Source organism: Arvicanthis niloticus, chromosome 6 (assembly GCF_011762505.2).
Source record: "Arvicanthis niloticus isolate mArvNil1 chromosome 6, mArvNil1.pat.X, whole genome shotgun sequence".
NCBI lineage: Eukaryota > Metazoa > Chordata > Mammalia > Rodentia > Muridae > Arvicanthis > Arvicanthis niloticus.
In genome coordinates this window covers 46,416,746-46,433,515 of record NC_047663.1, presented here as the reverse complement: position 1 = coordinate 46,433,515, position 16,770 = coordinate 46,416,746, and the positions used below count along the sequence as shown (strand labels likewise).

Below are 16,770 nucleotides of genomic sequence, written 5' to 3'. Positions count from 1 at the left end.
TCCAGGGTTGGTATTGTGTATAAACATTTTCCCCCAATTACATACCATAATTGATGGTTAGGAGTATAAATAAAAGGTAGAGTTTTTAAAATTGCTATATGAATGACTGCTTTGCTATACTTGAACATCATTTCATTTTTATGCCAATTTACTTGTCATGTTTAGGTTAGATAATGATGTCTGTACAGAGTAATCCTCTGATCCGGTATTTGCACGTCTTACTTTTTAACTTCCATAGCATAGATACACATTTATACCGTGTTGAGTACTAATAAACATTTAAGGTGTTTACCATAGGCTTATAATATGCAGCCTGCTTCATTTCAAGGACGCTGCCCTTAATCTGTTAATGTAAGATTTTTATAGCGATAGTTATAAATAATACTAGCCTACATATGTCTTCTATTCTCTTTGTCAACTCTTAGAATCAGAGTGTGGTAGTCTCAGAATGAACCAGGAGCTTCCTATCTGTTTCTCTAGTCTTAAGGTCACTTATATAAAATGTGAGGATCCTGTGTATATCTGCCAGCTAGGCCTTATATACAAAGGGCACCCATCACTACCTTCTAAAACAGTCTTACCAGTTAAAGACCATGCTCAAACATGTGGGCCTTTGGGGTACTTGCCACATTCAAACTATATTTTATTGATAGATATTGTTATCTAAGAGAATATCTTCACTCCTAGCAGATGACTAAAAATATCTAAAGATAAACACTGGTGATTGCTGTGTCTGTTCCTGCTGCTGCTGCTGCTGCTGCTGCTGCTGTTCCTCCTCCTTCTCTTCTTCTTCCTCTTCTTTCTCTTCCTCATCTTCTTCTTCCTCCTCCTCTTTCTTTTCTTTTCTTTTTTTAAGGCATGATTTCACTATGTAGCCCTGGCTAGCCTGTAACTTACTATGTAGACCAGACTAACCTCTGTCTCCTGAGTACTGGTATTAAAGGTGTATACCACCACATCCAGCTACACTTGCTTTGAGATGGTGAGAAGAAAAAAATAGACATAAATATAAATGGATGCCAGTTATTAAATTGTTACTTCCAGTCAAACTTTATACCTAGTCTAAGGCCAAAGTAGGGATTTTCCACTTTGCAAGCTGGCTCCATTAAGAGACTGTTCTTCTCTTGGTCTCACTAGATAGGAGGGAGAGAGAGTGGAAGGAAAGAGGAGAGAAAGGGGTTGGGGAGCAGGAGGTAGTTTGAATGAGAATACCCAGTAGGCTCATATATTTAAATATTTGGTCTCCAGTTGGTAGAACTGTTTAGAAAGATTAGGAAGTATATCTTAGAGTCTTTGAGGTTTCAAATTTTCATGCCAGACCCAGTCTTTCAAAGGGGTGGGGGGGGATCTGTCTCTCTCTCTGCCTGCTGCATGCAGAGCTCTCAGCTACTACTCTAGTGCCAAGCCTGTGTGCTTACCACCACAATGATCATGAATTAACTGTAAGCAAGCCTCCAATTAAATGTTTTCTTTTATAGTTACCCTGGTCATGGTGTGTCTTCACAGCAATAGTAACCTGTGATAGTTTGAATATGCTTGGACCAGGGAATGGCACTTTTAGGAGATGTGGCCTTGTTGGGGGAAATGTGTCTCTGTGGAGGTGAGCAATGAGACCCTCCTCCTAACCATGTGAGAGCCAGTCTTCTCCTAGTGGCCTTCAGATGAAAATGTACAACTTTTAGCTCCTCCTGCACCATGTCTGCCTGGATGCTGCCTTGTTGATAATGGACTGAACCATTCAGCCTGTAAGCCAGCCCCAATTAAATGTTGTCCTTATAAGAATTGCTTTGGTCATGGTGTCTGTTCACAGCAGTAAAACCCTAACATAACTCTAAGACAAGGAATGAGGAAGAGTGTTGTGTGACACCCTGCATCTCTAAAAGCTCACCTCAGCGTGGAAAGCTCATGAAAGCTAGAAACCTAGAGTTCATTGCACAACCTACAGGCAGCTCAACAGGTTGGAGAGTATCTTGGAGCTAGCACAGTGAGTCTGAGTCTCTTCTGTACAGCAGCTGAACTGACCTGACAGTATCTCTCCCCAATCCTTACAGCTTCTATATGCATAGGGAAGGAGGAACCTAGTGCCTCCAGTCAGTTTCACACACTTAGTAGAGCTGCTGAGTTGTGTACTTCCTGTGTTTAACAAGTTTCCCTGTAGGATGGACTATTTCACCTCCATGGAACATCCTGTGTTTAAGGAGCTTCCCACCAAGGTGGATGTTTTTCTCTGAAGAAATTGCTACACATCAGAGGTTGAGACTTGAGGAAGAAGACATTTAGCTCTTTGTATACTAGTGACAAGCCACATGGAAAAAGATGAAGTTAAGACTTATACAATATACAAAATTAAGTGAAACAGACATTACAAACTTAAGGAGCTAAAACTATAAATCTCTTAAAAGAAACTTCGTGACTGGGTTTGACAGTGATTACTGGATGTGTCAATAGCATGGCCATTAAAAGAAAAAGCAAACTGGACTTCATCCAGATTAAACTGTTGAGAATCAAAAGAGTATCAAAAGAATAAAAACATAGCCCAGAATGGAAGCCCAAAAATGGAAGCAAATACTTGTTAATCATTTTCATCAGGTATTAATATTCAGAGTTAATGAAGAACTCCCACAACTCAACAATTTCTAAAACTCCAATTAAAAAATAAGCAAATAACTTGAATCAACATCTCCAAAGAAGATGATACACAAACAGCCAATAAACATATAAAACGATGCCTTACAACATTAATGATCAGGGAAATGCAAATCAACACTGAGATAAGATACCACTTCACAGTCGTTAGACAGCTGTTACTAAAAAACAAAAACAGAGGTGGTGGTGAAGATGTGTAGAAGTGGGAACCCTTCTCATAGCCAGTGGGGATGTACAATGATACAACCATTGTGGAAACTGCGTGAAAGTTAGAGAATTATTGTATGGTGCAGTAATCCCACTTCTGGGTTTATGCCCAAAAGAATTGAAGGCAGGATGTGAGCAGATACTTGCACACCAGTGTTTGTAGCAGGCATTATCCACAGTCGTCAGAAGTGGAAAACACTCTGTCTTAGTCAGTGTTTTATTACTGTGAAGAGATGCCATGGTCACAGCAATTCTTATAAAGGAAAGCATTTAAATGGGGCTGGCTTACAGTTCAGAGGGTTAGTTCATTGTCATCACTGGGGGGAGCATGGTGGCATGCAGTGCTGGAGCAGCCTCTGGCTGGGGAATGAGCTGAGGTGGAACACAAGAGTTGTAGGAAGGCAAAAGACTGATGATCCCTGGCCTTATAATCTTACTGCTTATGCATTAATAAGCGCTAGTTTTTTATTTCTCTAGTTCAAGGACATCTTGCTGGCCAGGCAAGAGGCCTAGAACTTGTTAACTCTTTGTGAACGAGAGAGAAAAGAAAAAGAAGAAAGGGAGAACACACACAAGCACACACATAGACACATGTAAACACACACATTCTGGCCGTGGCCCAACCACTTGTCTCATCAACTCCACAGTGTTTATGTATACTTATATACATACGCATATACCTACACACATATGTATATACATACCTATAGATAAACAGACATATTCATATATGTGGGTGTATATATATATATATGTATGTGTATATATATGTATGTATGTGTGTGTGTATATATGTATATGTGTATATATACATATATATGTATATATATACACACCTATATATACACATACATACACACACACACACACACACACACATATATATATATATTTGGATGGATGGAGCAGAGCCCCCCCCAAGCCATACACATACATTTGGTGAGTGGATGGGGCAGAGGCCCATATGCCACCACCTTATTTCTTTTCTCTCAGCCTTTTTATATACAAGTTATATACAGCCTTTATAGACACAAGTTCTTTAGAAAATTACCTCATAGATAAAATTTTATACAAAAGGGAAGTTACATAGAAGAATGTTGATAGTTAAGTTCAGAGTAGTATTTATTCTTTAAGCTCATTATAAGCTCAAAACAACAGTTTCACATGGCCTCGCTTTATCATAGTGCACACCTGTGGCTTCATCTTTGGACCTGATCTAGGATGAATGTCTTTCCTTGATCACAGATTTGTCCCAAGCCTATTTCTCTTTATAGTGTAGTTGTGAAAACTCATTGTATTCTTTATTATGCAGCCTTTACTTACTATTCTATGAGGAGTAGGCACATTCTTTTCTTGATTCTGACTTCATTACATCTTTCTGGCAAACCAACTAAAACTCTCTCCTAAAACTTTCTTCCTAAAATTATTTAAATCAAACCAGAAATTCTATAAAATCATTAATTCATCTGAACAGCATTAATTCATGAAAGTTCATCTTTACGTTGATCTGCAGGAAATCTGCCCAATAAGATGAGCTAAAGCCCAGGAATCATATTAAATAATAGTGACAAGGAAAGGCATATCATAAGTAAGTAGCAATCCTGGGATGAAGTTTCTTGGGACCTTGCCTCTCAGAACTTACCCCTTGAAGACCATGCAAAAAAACGGTGGACCATCTCCGGGAAAGTCACTTGCATGCCTTAGCCTTTCCTAGATGACTCATAACAATGCAGATAGACACAATGCTGAAGAAGTAGCTGAGAGGTTCATATCCATGCCTGTGACATATTCTCCTATAGTAATTGTTTTCTCCAAGGCTTACTGCCTCCGTCTGCTAACCTAGGCCTAGTCCTGGAAGCATCTAGCCTCCATGCAGTCTAACCTAGGCCTAGAATGGTTTTAGCCTCTGAAATTTACTGCTGAATAAGCTCCCCTTTTTTAGTTCTTTCTGAATTCTGTTGGCTAGTTTTAACTCAGCTGTTGCTACTCAAACTCCTTTCCGAACTGTCTGATTCAATTTGACTTCTTTCAGTTTCTGACTGAGAATGCTCTGCTTAGCCTACTAACATTGGCAATCTGTCCTAATCTTCTGGCTCTTTCTCATTCTCTGGCTTGTTCTGTCTTCACCTGTTCTATCTCTGCAACCTGTCTCTGTACAAATGCCCCCAATGAAACCTCTCTCCCTCTGCAATGCTCCCCCTTAGGCTGCCTCTCTTTCCTCTCTGCTCTTGTAAAAGTTGGGCATATTCTATTCTGTCAGATCTTTCTCTGATTCGTCATTTTGTCTGCCTCTTAATTAGACATCACTTTCAAGCATGAATGCTTCCTTGTACAAACTAACTTTACCTTCATTGTTTGGGATTGAAGGTGTATATTAAGGGCCTGTCTGAATTCGAGCCAGATCACATAGACCTACTAGAAGGTCTTTGGATGTGATCAGAGCAACCTGTTGCTGGGACCTCGAAGTGACACACTTCCTGCAACAAGGCCACTCCTACTCCAGTAAGGCCACACCTTCTAATCTCTCTCAAGTATTGCTACTCCAAGACTAAGCATTCAACTGTATGAGCCTATGGAGGCTATTTTTATTTAAACCACTACACACATGAATGTCTACTAATACATGAATGGATAATGAAATATTATTCACCCATTTTTTTAAATAGTGAAATTCTGTGACATGATGCAATATACTAAACCTTGAAAAATAAGCCAAACACAAAACAGACCAGTATGCTCTATCTAACAAGGCTTGGTTCTGAAAACCTGAAGAAAGAGCAGACATATGCACAGAAAAGCTGTTAGGGTAAGCTGTGCTCTCACTGATGGATGGTATGTACTATGCCATAACCTGGAAACTCAGCTCATTTATTGTGTACAGCATAAGTAGGCAGGTTAGCTAGTCTTGGTGGACAGTCTCTGTAGAGGAACAGTCTGGGGTTACAATCATCTCAGAGGAGAACGCTGTGGTGTCTAGTTTTTAGACACACTGTCAGCGTCCTCACAGGACCAGAGGAAGGCTTTGCCAATTCCCATGGGTCTGAAGTACAGCCATGTCAACAGAACCTATGTATTTAGGACTTCACCCACTCCCCCACAATATTATATGATCCCTTTATATAAGGAACCAATAATAGGGCCAGCAGGATGGCTCTGTGGTAAAGGCAGGATGGCTTTGTGGTAAAGGCACTTGCCATGCAAATCTAACAACCTGAGCTTGATCCCTAGAACCCACAGTGGGAAGAGAGAACTAACTCCTGAAAGTTGTCCTCTGACCTCCACATGTATGCCATGGCATACATTACATGCTTATACATGCACACATGCACAAGATAAATAAACGTTAAAAAAATACAGAAATGATAGCCAGAGGTGGTGGTGCACACCTTAAATCCCAGCTCTTGGGAGGCAGAGGCAAGCAGATCATCGAGTTCAAGACAGCCTGGACTACAGAGTGAATTCTAGAACAACATAGAGGAACCATGCCTCCAAAGAACAAAACAAAAAGGCAGCAGTGCAGCAGTGATAAATGTGCATAATCATGTACTTATAAGTATTAATTAATATGTATTATATAATAAAAACTTGATTGTTTTGTTACTAGTAAGAATTATTTCTACTTGTGTGTGTATATGAGATGTATGAGATGGATGCAGATGTGTATGCCTTCATATGCATGCAATATGGAAGCCAGTGGGGGATGTCAGGTTCTCCACCTTTTTTTTTCTTTTGTAAAAATAATTTAGCCAGGCATGAGTAGTTCATGCCTTTAATCCCAGCACTTGGGAGACAGAGGCAGATAGATCTCTGAGTTCAAGGACAGCCTGGTCTACAGAGTAAGTTATAGGACAGCCAGGGCTACACAGAGAAACCCTGTTTTAAAACACCCCCCCCCAAATAATAATTTTATAAATTTTATTATAAAATACCTTGGAAATAAATAAAAACATTATACACCAAAATTAACCAAACCCAAAGTCTATACAACTCAGGCGACTTCTGTACAGTTTCACTAGGCATTCAGATCGGAAACTGTGGAGCTTCACATTAAGTTTTATACTTTCGGGGACTGGAGAGATGGCTCAATGGTTAAGAGAACTGACTGCTTTTCCAGAGGTCCTGAGTTCAGTTCCCAGCAACTACATGGCAGCTTACAAATGTCTGTAACTCAAGTTCCTGGGAATCTGACACCCTCAAACACCAATGCACATAAATAAATTATTTTAAGAATTTATGCCTTTATGCTCACTTCAGCAACACACATATTAAAATTTACACTCCCGGCCACAGTGATAGGGAATGATATTTGTTCTAATACTCAGGAGGGAGAGGCAGGAAGATCTCTCTGAGTTTGAAGCCACCCTGTTCTACACAGTGAGGTTCAAGTCAGCCAGGTCTACATAGAGAAACCCTGTTGCAAACAAAGTAAAACAACAAAATTTATACTTTCATTATCAAATTTATTTTAAGTACTTATTTTGCCACCACCAAAAAACAAAATCCATGTCATGTGGGGAGCCGACAGAAGGCAGCTATCATCCTTGCAGCCGTCTTGAGCCATATACCCTGACAAGAGACTTGTTTTCAACAGCCTACAACAGCTGAGCATACTTTGATAACATCTTGTTTTATATACCCAGGATTTTCCCTTGGGTGTGTGTGACGGAAGTGAGACTTATAAAAGGCGAGAGGCAGACAGAAGAGGGGACTGGAAACTTGGAACTTGGAGGCACTAGGGACTAGGAACTAGGGACTGGAAACTTGGAACTTTGAGACACTAGGAACTAGGGACTGGAAACTCAGAGCTTGGAGGCACTAGGGACTAGGAACTAGGGACTGGAAAACTTGGAACTTGGAGGCACTAGGGACTAGGGACTAGGAACTCGAGACTTGGGACTTGGACTAGGAACAAGGGACTTGGAAAGACAGAAGAAGAAAGACTTGAGAATAAACGAGACTGAATCACATTCTGTCTGATCTCCATTCTTCTCATCCACCTTCACTCTCTCTCTTGCTGAATCCTGACACACGGACCAGAGCAGCAGTACAAGCCAGGACAATTTAGCCCCCAAAGCTTGGGGCAGTGTGGGCTCTAACAATTTTGGCCCCCAAGCTTTTGGCATTGCGGGTTCCAACATTTGGCAGAGCGGTCCCCGACAATGCCAGAGTTGGAATATACCCTCTGTGACACATATCCAAAGAAATAAATTGTATTCCTTTGAGGAAAGGAATCATTTTGAACATGGAGCTTGCTTCCTCCTTCATCCCTACCCCCAGGATGGAGACAAGCAAGCTTCAGTGATCTCCTCCTACCTGCCTTTGCTCTGACTCAGTGCTGGGCTACAGGCATGGGCAGGACCATATCTATTCCCAGTACTCATATTTGCAAAGGCTGAGGAGATGGCGAGTGTGTGTGTGTGTGTGTGTGTGTGTGTGTGTGTGTGTGTGTGTGTGTGAAGGTACTTGTGGTCAAGACTGACGATATAAATTCAGTTCCTGGGACCCACATATTTGTAAGAGGAAACTGACCCCTGAAAGTTGGCTTTTGCCCTCTGAGTATATACTGTGGCATATGCATGACGTATATAAACAAATCTTTAAAAAAAAACTGTACTTTTAATTGTAATTCCTTCTCTGACTGAAGTTACTTAAGAGAAGCTTTACTTCTTTCTTGTCGTTTTTTTGGGGATGAAGAGGTTTGTTTGGTTTTGGTTTTTTGAGACAGTATCTCACTGTGTAGCTTTGGCTGGCCTGAAATTCTTATATAGACCAGACTGACCTCAAGAAATCTACCTGCCTCTGCCTCTGCCTCCTGAGTGTTGGAATGAAAAATGTATGCCACTACACCTAATATCTTGTCTTTTTTTTTTCTTACTTTTATTATACATATTATACTTTATCGCATTATGATGAAGAAATATAATGTAGGTTTATACAGTACAATTTCTCCTCGTTTGAAAATATATTTGATATAATAAATATGTGTATTTTTATTTATATATAAGATCAAATTCAACTAAGTAAAACATCTGTGGAACTGAAGAGAGGCTCAGCAGCTAAGAGGCTTTGCTGCTCTTCTTTCTTTTTGAGGGGGGTGAGGGGAGGGGAGGGTTGAGACAGGGTATCTTTGTGTAGCCCTGGCTGTCATAGACTTGCTTTGTAGACCATGCTGGCCTTGGTCTCACAAAAATCTTTCTGTCTCTACTTCCCAAGTACTGGGACTAAAGGCATGTGTCACCACTGCCACCCTGCTTTTGCTGCTCTTCTGTAAGACCAGAGTTCACTTCCCAGCGCCCACACCAGTTGGATCACAAACACCTGTAACTCTAGCTCCAGGAAATCCAACATCCTCTTCACATCTCCATGGAAACTTGCACACATGTGATACACACACACACATACACATATGTACATAGGTACACATAAAAAATAAACAAAACCTTTTACCAGCATTTTACCAGGAAGGAGAGTTGTAGGTTTGAGGCCTGTCTGTGTTAGGTACAAAGGCATGTCGAGAAGAAAAAAAAAAAAAAAAAAAATTAAAGCTGAGAGTAGTAGCACATGCCTTTTAAGTTGCCAAAATCCCTGGGTACAGAGCATCGTACAGTGGACAGAAAGTGGTGTTTACCCTTACGCAGCCTGCGAGGATGTCACACTGGAATTTTTATTTTATGTGTATGAGTGTTTTCCTACAGGTACGTGTGTTCACTGTGTGGTGCCTGATGCCTGTGGAAACCAGAAGAGGGGTATTGGATCCCTTGGAACTAGAGGGACAGCTGGTGGTAAGCGTCTGTGTTGGTGCTGGGAACCAAACCACTGAGCTATCTCTCCAGCCCCCATTTATCTACTTATTGTCAGACAAGATATCACTGTGTATCCCTGGCTCTTATGGAATTTACTATGTAAATCAGAGTAACCCCAAACTCACAGAGATCCTCCTGTTTCTGCCTTCCACACTCTGGGGTTAAAGGCATGTACCACCATACTCAGCAAGTTGTTTTGTTTTTTTGTTTTTTTTTAATTATTTGATTTTTTTGTGGTTATGTGTGTACACTTTGATATAGAAATCAGAAGACATCTTGTAGGAGTTCGCCTACCATCATCTGGGTGCCAGGATCAAACTCAGCTTGCAAGTTTAATAACAAGTGCCTTTGTGAATTGAGACACTAGTTGCCCCTTCCCCCCACCCACACACACAATTTTAACATCCTTAGTATAGAATGGTAGTGATGGTAGTGGGGTGTGTGTGTGTGTGTGTGTGTGTGTGTGTGTGTGTATGTGTGTGTGTGTGTGTTAGTTAGTTATGTGCCCATGTGTTTGGAGAAAAAAAAAACTTACTGTCTTGCTCAGGCTAACCTCCAACTGATAGTAATCCTATTGTTTCAGTCTCTTGATGGCTGGGATTATCATGGCTGCACCATGCCCAGATCCTTACATTTTTAAAAAATAAATTTATTTATTTATTTATTTATTTTATTTATTGTATACGAGTACCCTGTAGTTGTCTTCAGACACACCAGAAGGCATCAGATCCCACTATAGATGGTTGTGAGCCACCATGTGGTTGCTGGGAATTGAACTCAGGACCTCTGGAAGAGCAGTCAGCACTCTTAACCACTGAGCCATCTCTCCAGTCCCCTCACATTTTTTTTTTTTTGGCAATTTATTTTTATTGTTTTTAATTACATATATGTTTCTGTATGTGGATATATTCACATAAGTGCAGGTACTCGTAGAAGTCAGAGATGTAAGATGCACTTGGAGCTGGAGTTAAACATGGTCGTGAGCCATCTGATATGAGCACCAAGTGAACTTGGGTCCTCTGGACCACCTTGCTAGCTTACAACTAGAATTTCAGTGTAAGAAATTAACTGCTCAGCCATCCCTTCAGCCCTCCTCAGCATTTCAACATAGTATAAACTGGAAAGCACTCCTTAGTGCAAAGATTCTGTGTATTTTATCATTCTCTACACCCAGGCTTCATCGGGATGTGTGATCCAAGCGATGATTCATTGGCCACGAAGTGTGAGTTAGAGTCAGACAATTAGCACTCTGGGCCCTGAATGGGTCCCCCTGCCCCTGTGTCTCAGAGATCAGCGAGGATTCTTCGGTTGGATCACATAGTGCATAGAGCCCCATGTGCACTGCGCTCTCAGCCACTTATTGCCATTTCAAATACAGTGACTGCAGAGTCTTCCTTAAAATAACAAATTTCTCCTTTTTTGTTTGTTTCCTTCTTTCTTCACAAAGACCTGAGGATGAGGTGTTTTTGAAGCAACTTTCTAGTAGTCACCTGGTGGACAAGGACTATGATGCTCCCCTTTTCTACAGAGAAGAAGGAAACAAAAAATTCCAAGAGAAGGAGTACACAGGTGCTGCAGTGCTGTACTCTAAGGTAACACGTGTCCCATAGCAGTAGAACAGGGTGGAAGGTAGAGGCCAAGTGCAGGCCATTGGTTTGCTTTGGTTGGTCGGTTGGGTTGGTTGGTTTTTTTGTTTCTTCTTGTTTATAGGTCGGATTGGATTTGAGGAAAATATAGTAGAATTCTATTGTTGGTTATATTGACAAACAAAAGACAATTTATATGTCTTGAATTTTGGCAAGATTCTTTCCATATTTCTTCAGACCCATAGCAGCAGCAAGCTTATTGGCCCTTTGCCAGGTATTCTCACTGAATTATACACCATTTGTCTGAAGAACTGATGAACATTGTAGCTTGATAGTCCTAATTAACGAACAGCTAGATTTTTAGCTAGCCACCTGGCTAGCTTACGACTTTGGCTGAGCTTGGTGGCACTTGCCTTTAGTTCCAGCACTCAGGAGGCAGAAACAGGTGAGTCTCTGAGTTCAAGGCCAGCCTAGTCTACACAACAAGTTCCAGCTTGGCCAGGGATATGTAGTAAGACTCTGACTCAGTAAAGTAAATAACCAGAATGACTTAAATATTGCAAAAGAAAGAAAGAAAGAAAGAAAATAAATGAGTGGATTTGCCAAAGCCTAGTCAAACTAGATTTTCTTGGTCATATGTTAGCATATTTCTATTACCAACAATCAACAGATACTTTGTACTAACCATGAAAACTATATTTTTTAATTATTATTTTATATGTATGGGTTTTCCCCTGCATGTATGTGCACTGCATGTGTGCTTGGTGCCAAAGGAGCCCAGAAGAGGGCATCATATCCCCTGGAACTAGAATTACAGATTATGTATGGACCCTGGGAATCAAACCCATGTCCTCTGGAAGAACAGCCAGTGTTCTTAAATGCTGAGTCCTCTCCAGTCCTACCAAGCTAGATTGTGAAGCAGAATTGAGGCTTTGAACACTGTGTTACTCTTACTCAATTGCTTCCATGGAACAAGGAAGAAAGAGAAAATTCCTTCTATTGGTTTTTCAGAGATCTATATGGCTTAAAACAAGAATATGCCAAACTCTTTGATCTGTGATTTTATATATTAAAAGAATAGAGTGAGCCTAGAAGGCTGGCATACTCCTATGATCCACGCTTAAGAAAGGGAAGAAGGTCAGGAGTTGAAGGCTAGTCAGTCTTAGCTTTGTAACAGGTTTGAGTATAGCCTGGGCTATGTGAGACCTTGTCTAGGAGAGGAAAAAGAAATGTAAAGGGGTGGAAGTGAGGTGTAGCTCCCAGCTGTACCACCTGCCTAGCAAGCATGATGCCCAAGGTTTTTGTTCCCAGCCCTGGGCTTGAGAGAGTTGTATGTGTCCTGCATCTTTAAAAGTCAATATTCAACCCTTGGAATTAACTTTCCTAAAAATGTTAAAGCTACAGCATCCACTTTGCAAACATGTAAAAGCCCTTTTTTTGTAGTGTTGTAAGGAAGTATTTGGCTTCAGTTTTATGCCTTTGCATCATAAATGTTATTCCATGGAAAGTTGCTCGATGAAAACAGGTAAAAATAAAAAAGAAGGCGCTGGTGAGATGCTCAGGGCTCGAGAGCACTTACTGCCCTTGCAGAGACCATGGCAGGCAGTGGGTCTCCCTGCTTCAGGGAATCTAAAACTCTGTTCTGGCCTCCACAGGCACTTACATTAACACATGCACATACCCACACACAGACACATAATTTTAAAAATAAAATAAATCTTTTAAAATGAGCTCTAGAATGAGTTTGACTTCAGCCTGGGCTACATGAGACCTTGTCTCAAGAAGAGAAGAGATGAAGGTTTGCTGTGGATGGAGAGGGAGAGCACTTCCTATTCCATGAAGCTGGTATTTTGGTGATTATGGTACTTTGCAATTTTATAGAGAGCTGCTATTTTCTTTCTTTTTAAAGTAATGCTTGTTGTTTTGTCTGTAAAAGTAATAAATGTTACTTTGGAAAATATAGAGAAGTATAAAGAGTAAAAAAAAAAGTCATAGCCAGTGATAAGTACTGTTAACATTTCTGCTTCTGTCTGGCCAGCCAGAGTTTTTCCTGTGAGAATGTGTTTTTCTTTTACAAAATTGAGATAATGCTGCACTTACTGTTTTGTAACCCACTCTTTCCCTCCAACAATTTATTGTACCCATTTTCTCACAGTATTAAATTTTCGGCTCCAAGTAATTTTCCATAGCTAACTCTGTTCTATTACAGAGAAGAAATGTACTTAATTTAAGATCTAATATGGCATATTATTTGGTATTATGATACTATAATAAGCATCTTTCTGTATAAATATTTTTATGTACAACCCATGTTTTGCTTGGGATGAATTAGTAGAAGAGTGAAGTGCTGGGTCAGGCCTTTGAGTGATGCTGAATTGTTCTCCAGGAAAGGACTAGTTAACATCCATTCTGACAGAATGTGGGAATGCTCACTTGTTAAACAACACTGGTTACTATTAGATGCTATTATTTTGTTAGTATTATACATTTATCTGGGGGATAGGAAATATGCTCATATAGTTACATTTCAAGAACTGAAAAAACATATAGTGTAGTTTCTTTTCCTGTTCCATAGTTTAATCTCACTTGCAGCCCCATAAGCTGTCCTTGTTAAATATGCTGTATATACGGCATATGTAGGTGAATTAAAAAGCCCAGTATAGTGGCATTAACCTCCAGTTACTTGAGAACTGCTCTTGCAGAGGACATGACTTTGGCTCTGAAAGCCTTCCTGTAATTCCAGCTCCAAGGGATCCAATGCCTCTGGCATCCTTGGGCACTTCACTCACATGTATACGTATACACATTTCTTTTTTTAATCTTAAGAGCTCCAAGTGGGCCAATGAGATGGCTCCATGTGTAGAGGCAGTTATGCAAAGTCCTGGAGGACATGAGTTCAGTCTTCAGATTCTGCAAGACAGCAGAAGAGAACCAACCCCTGAGAGTTGTCCTCTGGCCTCAATACTCACGTCATGGTATGAGTCTAGGTATGCACATGCGCATAGGTGCAAAAAGTATAGAAGTGGTGGCACATACCCTTGATCCCAGCATTGGGGAGGCAGAAGCAGACAGATATCTGAGTTTGAGGCTAGCCTGGTCTCAACAAAGCAAGTTCCAGGGCAGCCAGGGCTATACAGAAAAACTATGTCTTGAAAAACAAAACAAAGCAAAACTAAATAAAATACATATAATATATTAAATTTTAAGAATTGAAGGCATAGATCAGTGTTATAATGCTTTCCTAGTATGCATGAAGCTCTGGCTTCTAAACGTAGCATCCTACTGCAAAACATTTGCTCTATCTGGCTAAATTATATTGCTAGTTGTCAGACTACTGTTATTACACTTCATTTGTTACATTAAGAGTTGATCATTTACTATTTCCACTAACAACATAATGAGAATGTCCACTATCCCACTCCCTTGTCAAGTAATCTGTTCTTGGTTTTATTTTTCTTTGCCAAATTGATGGGTGAAAAAGTACTTCAGCTAGCCTTGAACATACAGAGAACTCCCGTTATGGACTCAAGTTTATTATCCTTTTATGATTTCTAGATTTTTTGTTTTTGTGGGTTTGTTTAGGTTTTTTGTTTGTTTGTTTGTTTTACTTCTTTTATTTCTTTTGTGTGTGTGTGTGTGTGTGTGTGTGTGTGTGTGTGTGTGTGACTGGCTTCATGTGGCCAAAGATAGCCTAAACTTTGTAGCAGTAGCTGGCTTTGAACTTCTGATCTTCCTCCACCTCCCAAGTGCTGGGATTAAGGCATGTGCCACCACACCCAACAATCTCTGGGTTTCTTATTCCAGTTAGAATGGGATTCCTCCAGCATTACTTTTGACTCTTCATAGTTTCTTCCAGAGTTATTACCATTCATTTGTTACATTAAGAGTTTGATCATTTACACTGGACTTGGTGACAAAGGCCTATAATCCAGCTACTTGGGAAATTGAGGCAGAGGGATCATAAATTCAAGGTGAGCCTGGGTGAACTGGCAGAAGCTGTGCTGACACTGCTGTATTCAGTGTTGGATCTTTATTTCCTCATTGATCTTCAGAGGTTTGCTAACAGGAAGTAAGTGGAACAGAAGGGTCAGGGTTTTTTCCCAATTCTATGCAGTCTTTACTAGTAGATCCCTCATTATCTGAGATGCAGAGTCCCGTCTATTCATGTGACCAGTGCTTTGTTTTTCAGGGAGTGTCTCATTCAAGGCCTAACACTGAGGACATGTCACTGTGCTATGCCAATCGCTCTGCAGCCCTCTTCCACCTGGGCCAGTATGAAGTGAGTATTGAAGCACCTGGTGTCCTGCCTGTGGCTTCAGTGGAAAATGAGTTCCTCTCTGTTCTTCTGCACACACTGAAATTAGTTAGCTTGGAAACACTGATATCCACCCAGACCCATTCTTTCTTCTGATTCATGTCACCTCTCATAGGTAACCACAAAGAATAGTGTTAATTGACAAGAAAAGGCTATGGCATTGTCCACAGTGCATGGACTGGTTCCAATAGGCCAGCACTTCTGTGTCCATATCAGCCAGATGTGCTGCTAATGGTATTTTAGATTCCAAGTGTGTCCAGATATTACCTTGTTCATTTGTTTCTTCTAAATAAGCTGCCACAAAGACTGAAAAGATGGCTTGATGGCTCTTCCAGAGGCTGAGTTTGATTCCCAGCCCTGACATGGCAGCTCATAATAGGCTGTAACTTCATTTCCAAGGACTCTGACATCCTGTTCTGGACTCTACAGGCAGAAAGCACAGATATGCATGCAGGTGCAGACACACATGCAGGCAAAACACATACACATAAAATAACAGTTTGAAAGAAGATATTAAATAAATAGGCTATGCTTGAGCTTATCCCTCTGATGATACAACTCTTCTGAAGTAATCATGGGCAGTGTGAAAATAAAAGGTGCCCTGCCCTGCCCAGGAGCATCAGTGAGGTAGCTTACTGTAAGTGGCTTTCTTCTCATCCCCTGACTGCTACAACAACATCAACTGTGGAGCACTATGCCCATGGATTTCAAGTCATGAAATGACAAGAATTATATGCCTAGGCACTAGTGCAGCCTTTAATCCTAGCACTCAGGAGGCAGAGGCAGGTGGATCTCTGTCAGTTTGAGGTCAGCCTAGTCTACCGAGGGAGTCTAGGCAGCCAGGGCTATACAGAGAAATTCTGTCTCAAAAAAAAAAAAAAAAAAAAAAAAAAAACAAATCAGATCTGTGTTTTAGGAAGATACCTGTGACCTGTCTGACATGTGTAATAGAGGAGCCTAAGGACAGGCTCTAAATTAGTCCACATGTATGCATCTTACAGAAATTGGTTACACACTGGAGTTAAGGACTATTGGAATAATTGAATGTTCACGCTCACTGTCCTTCAGATCAAATAGAAGAACAAGCATCTATCTGGGCATGGTGATTTACAACTCTAATCCTAACATGTAGAAGGCTGAGGCATGCTATGTGTTTGTAGCTAACCTGGGCTACATGGTCAATACTAGACAGTCAGAGCTGTTACTAAAACCT

The 16,770-nt window shown here is 40.6% G+C and overlaps 1 protein-coding gene across 4 annotated transcripts in view; it reads left to right on the top strand.

The window, feature by feature from the left end:
* Smyd4 (SET and MYND domain containing 4) overlaps nt 1-16,770 on the top strand; it is a 57,672-nt gene that overhangs the window by 22,975 nt on the left and 17,927 nt on the right. For 3 of the 4 annotated variants that reach the window (XR_013111199.1, XM_034507439.2, XM_076936307.1), the window contains exons 3-4: nt 11,104-11,248; nt 15,432-15,521. Coding sequence is in view for 3 of the 4 variants with exons in the window: in XM_034507439.2 (XP_034363330.1) it covers nt 11,104-11,248; nt 15,432-15,521 (235 nt within the window). In the remaining variant the exon portion in view is untranslated. Of the gene's footprint in view, nt 1-9,548; nt 9,636-11,103; nt 11,249-15,431; nt 15,522-16,770 lie in introns of all 4 variants that reach the window. The other variant, XM_076936308.1, reaches the window with a different exon arrangement.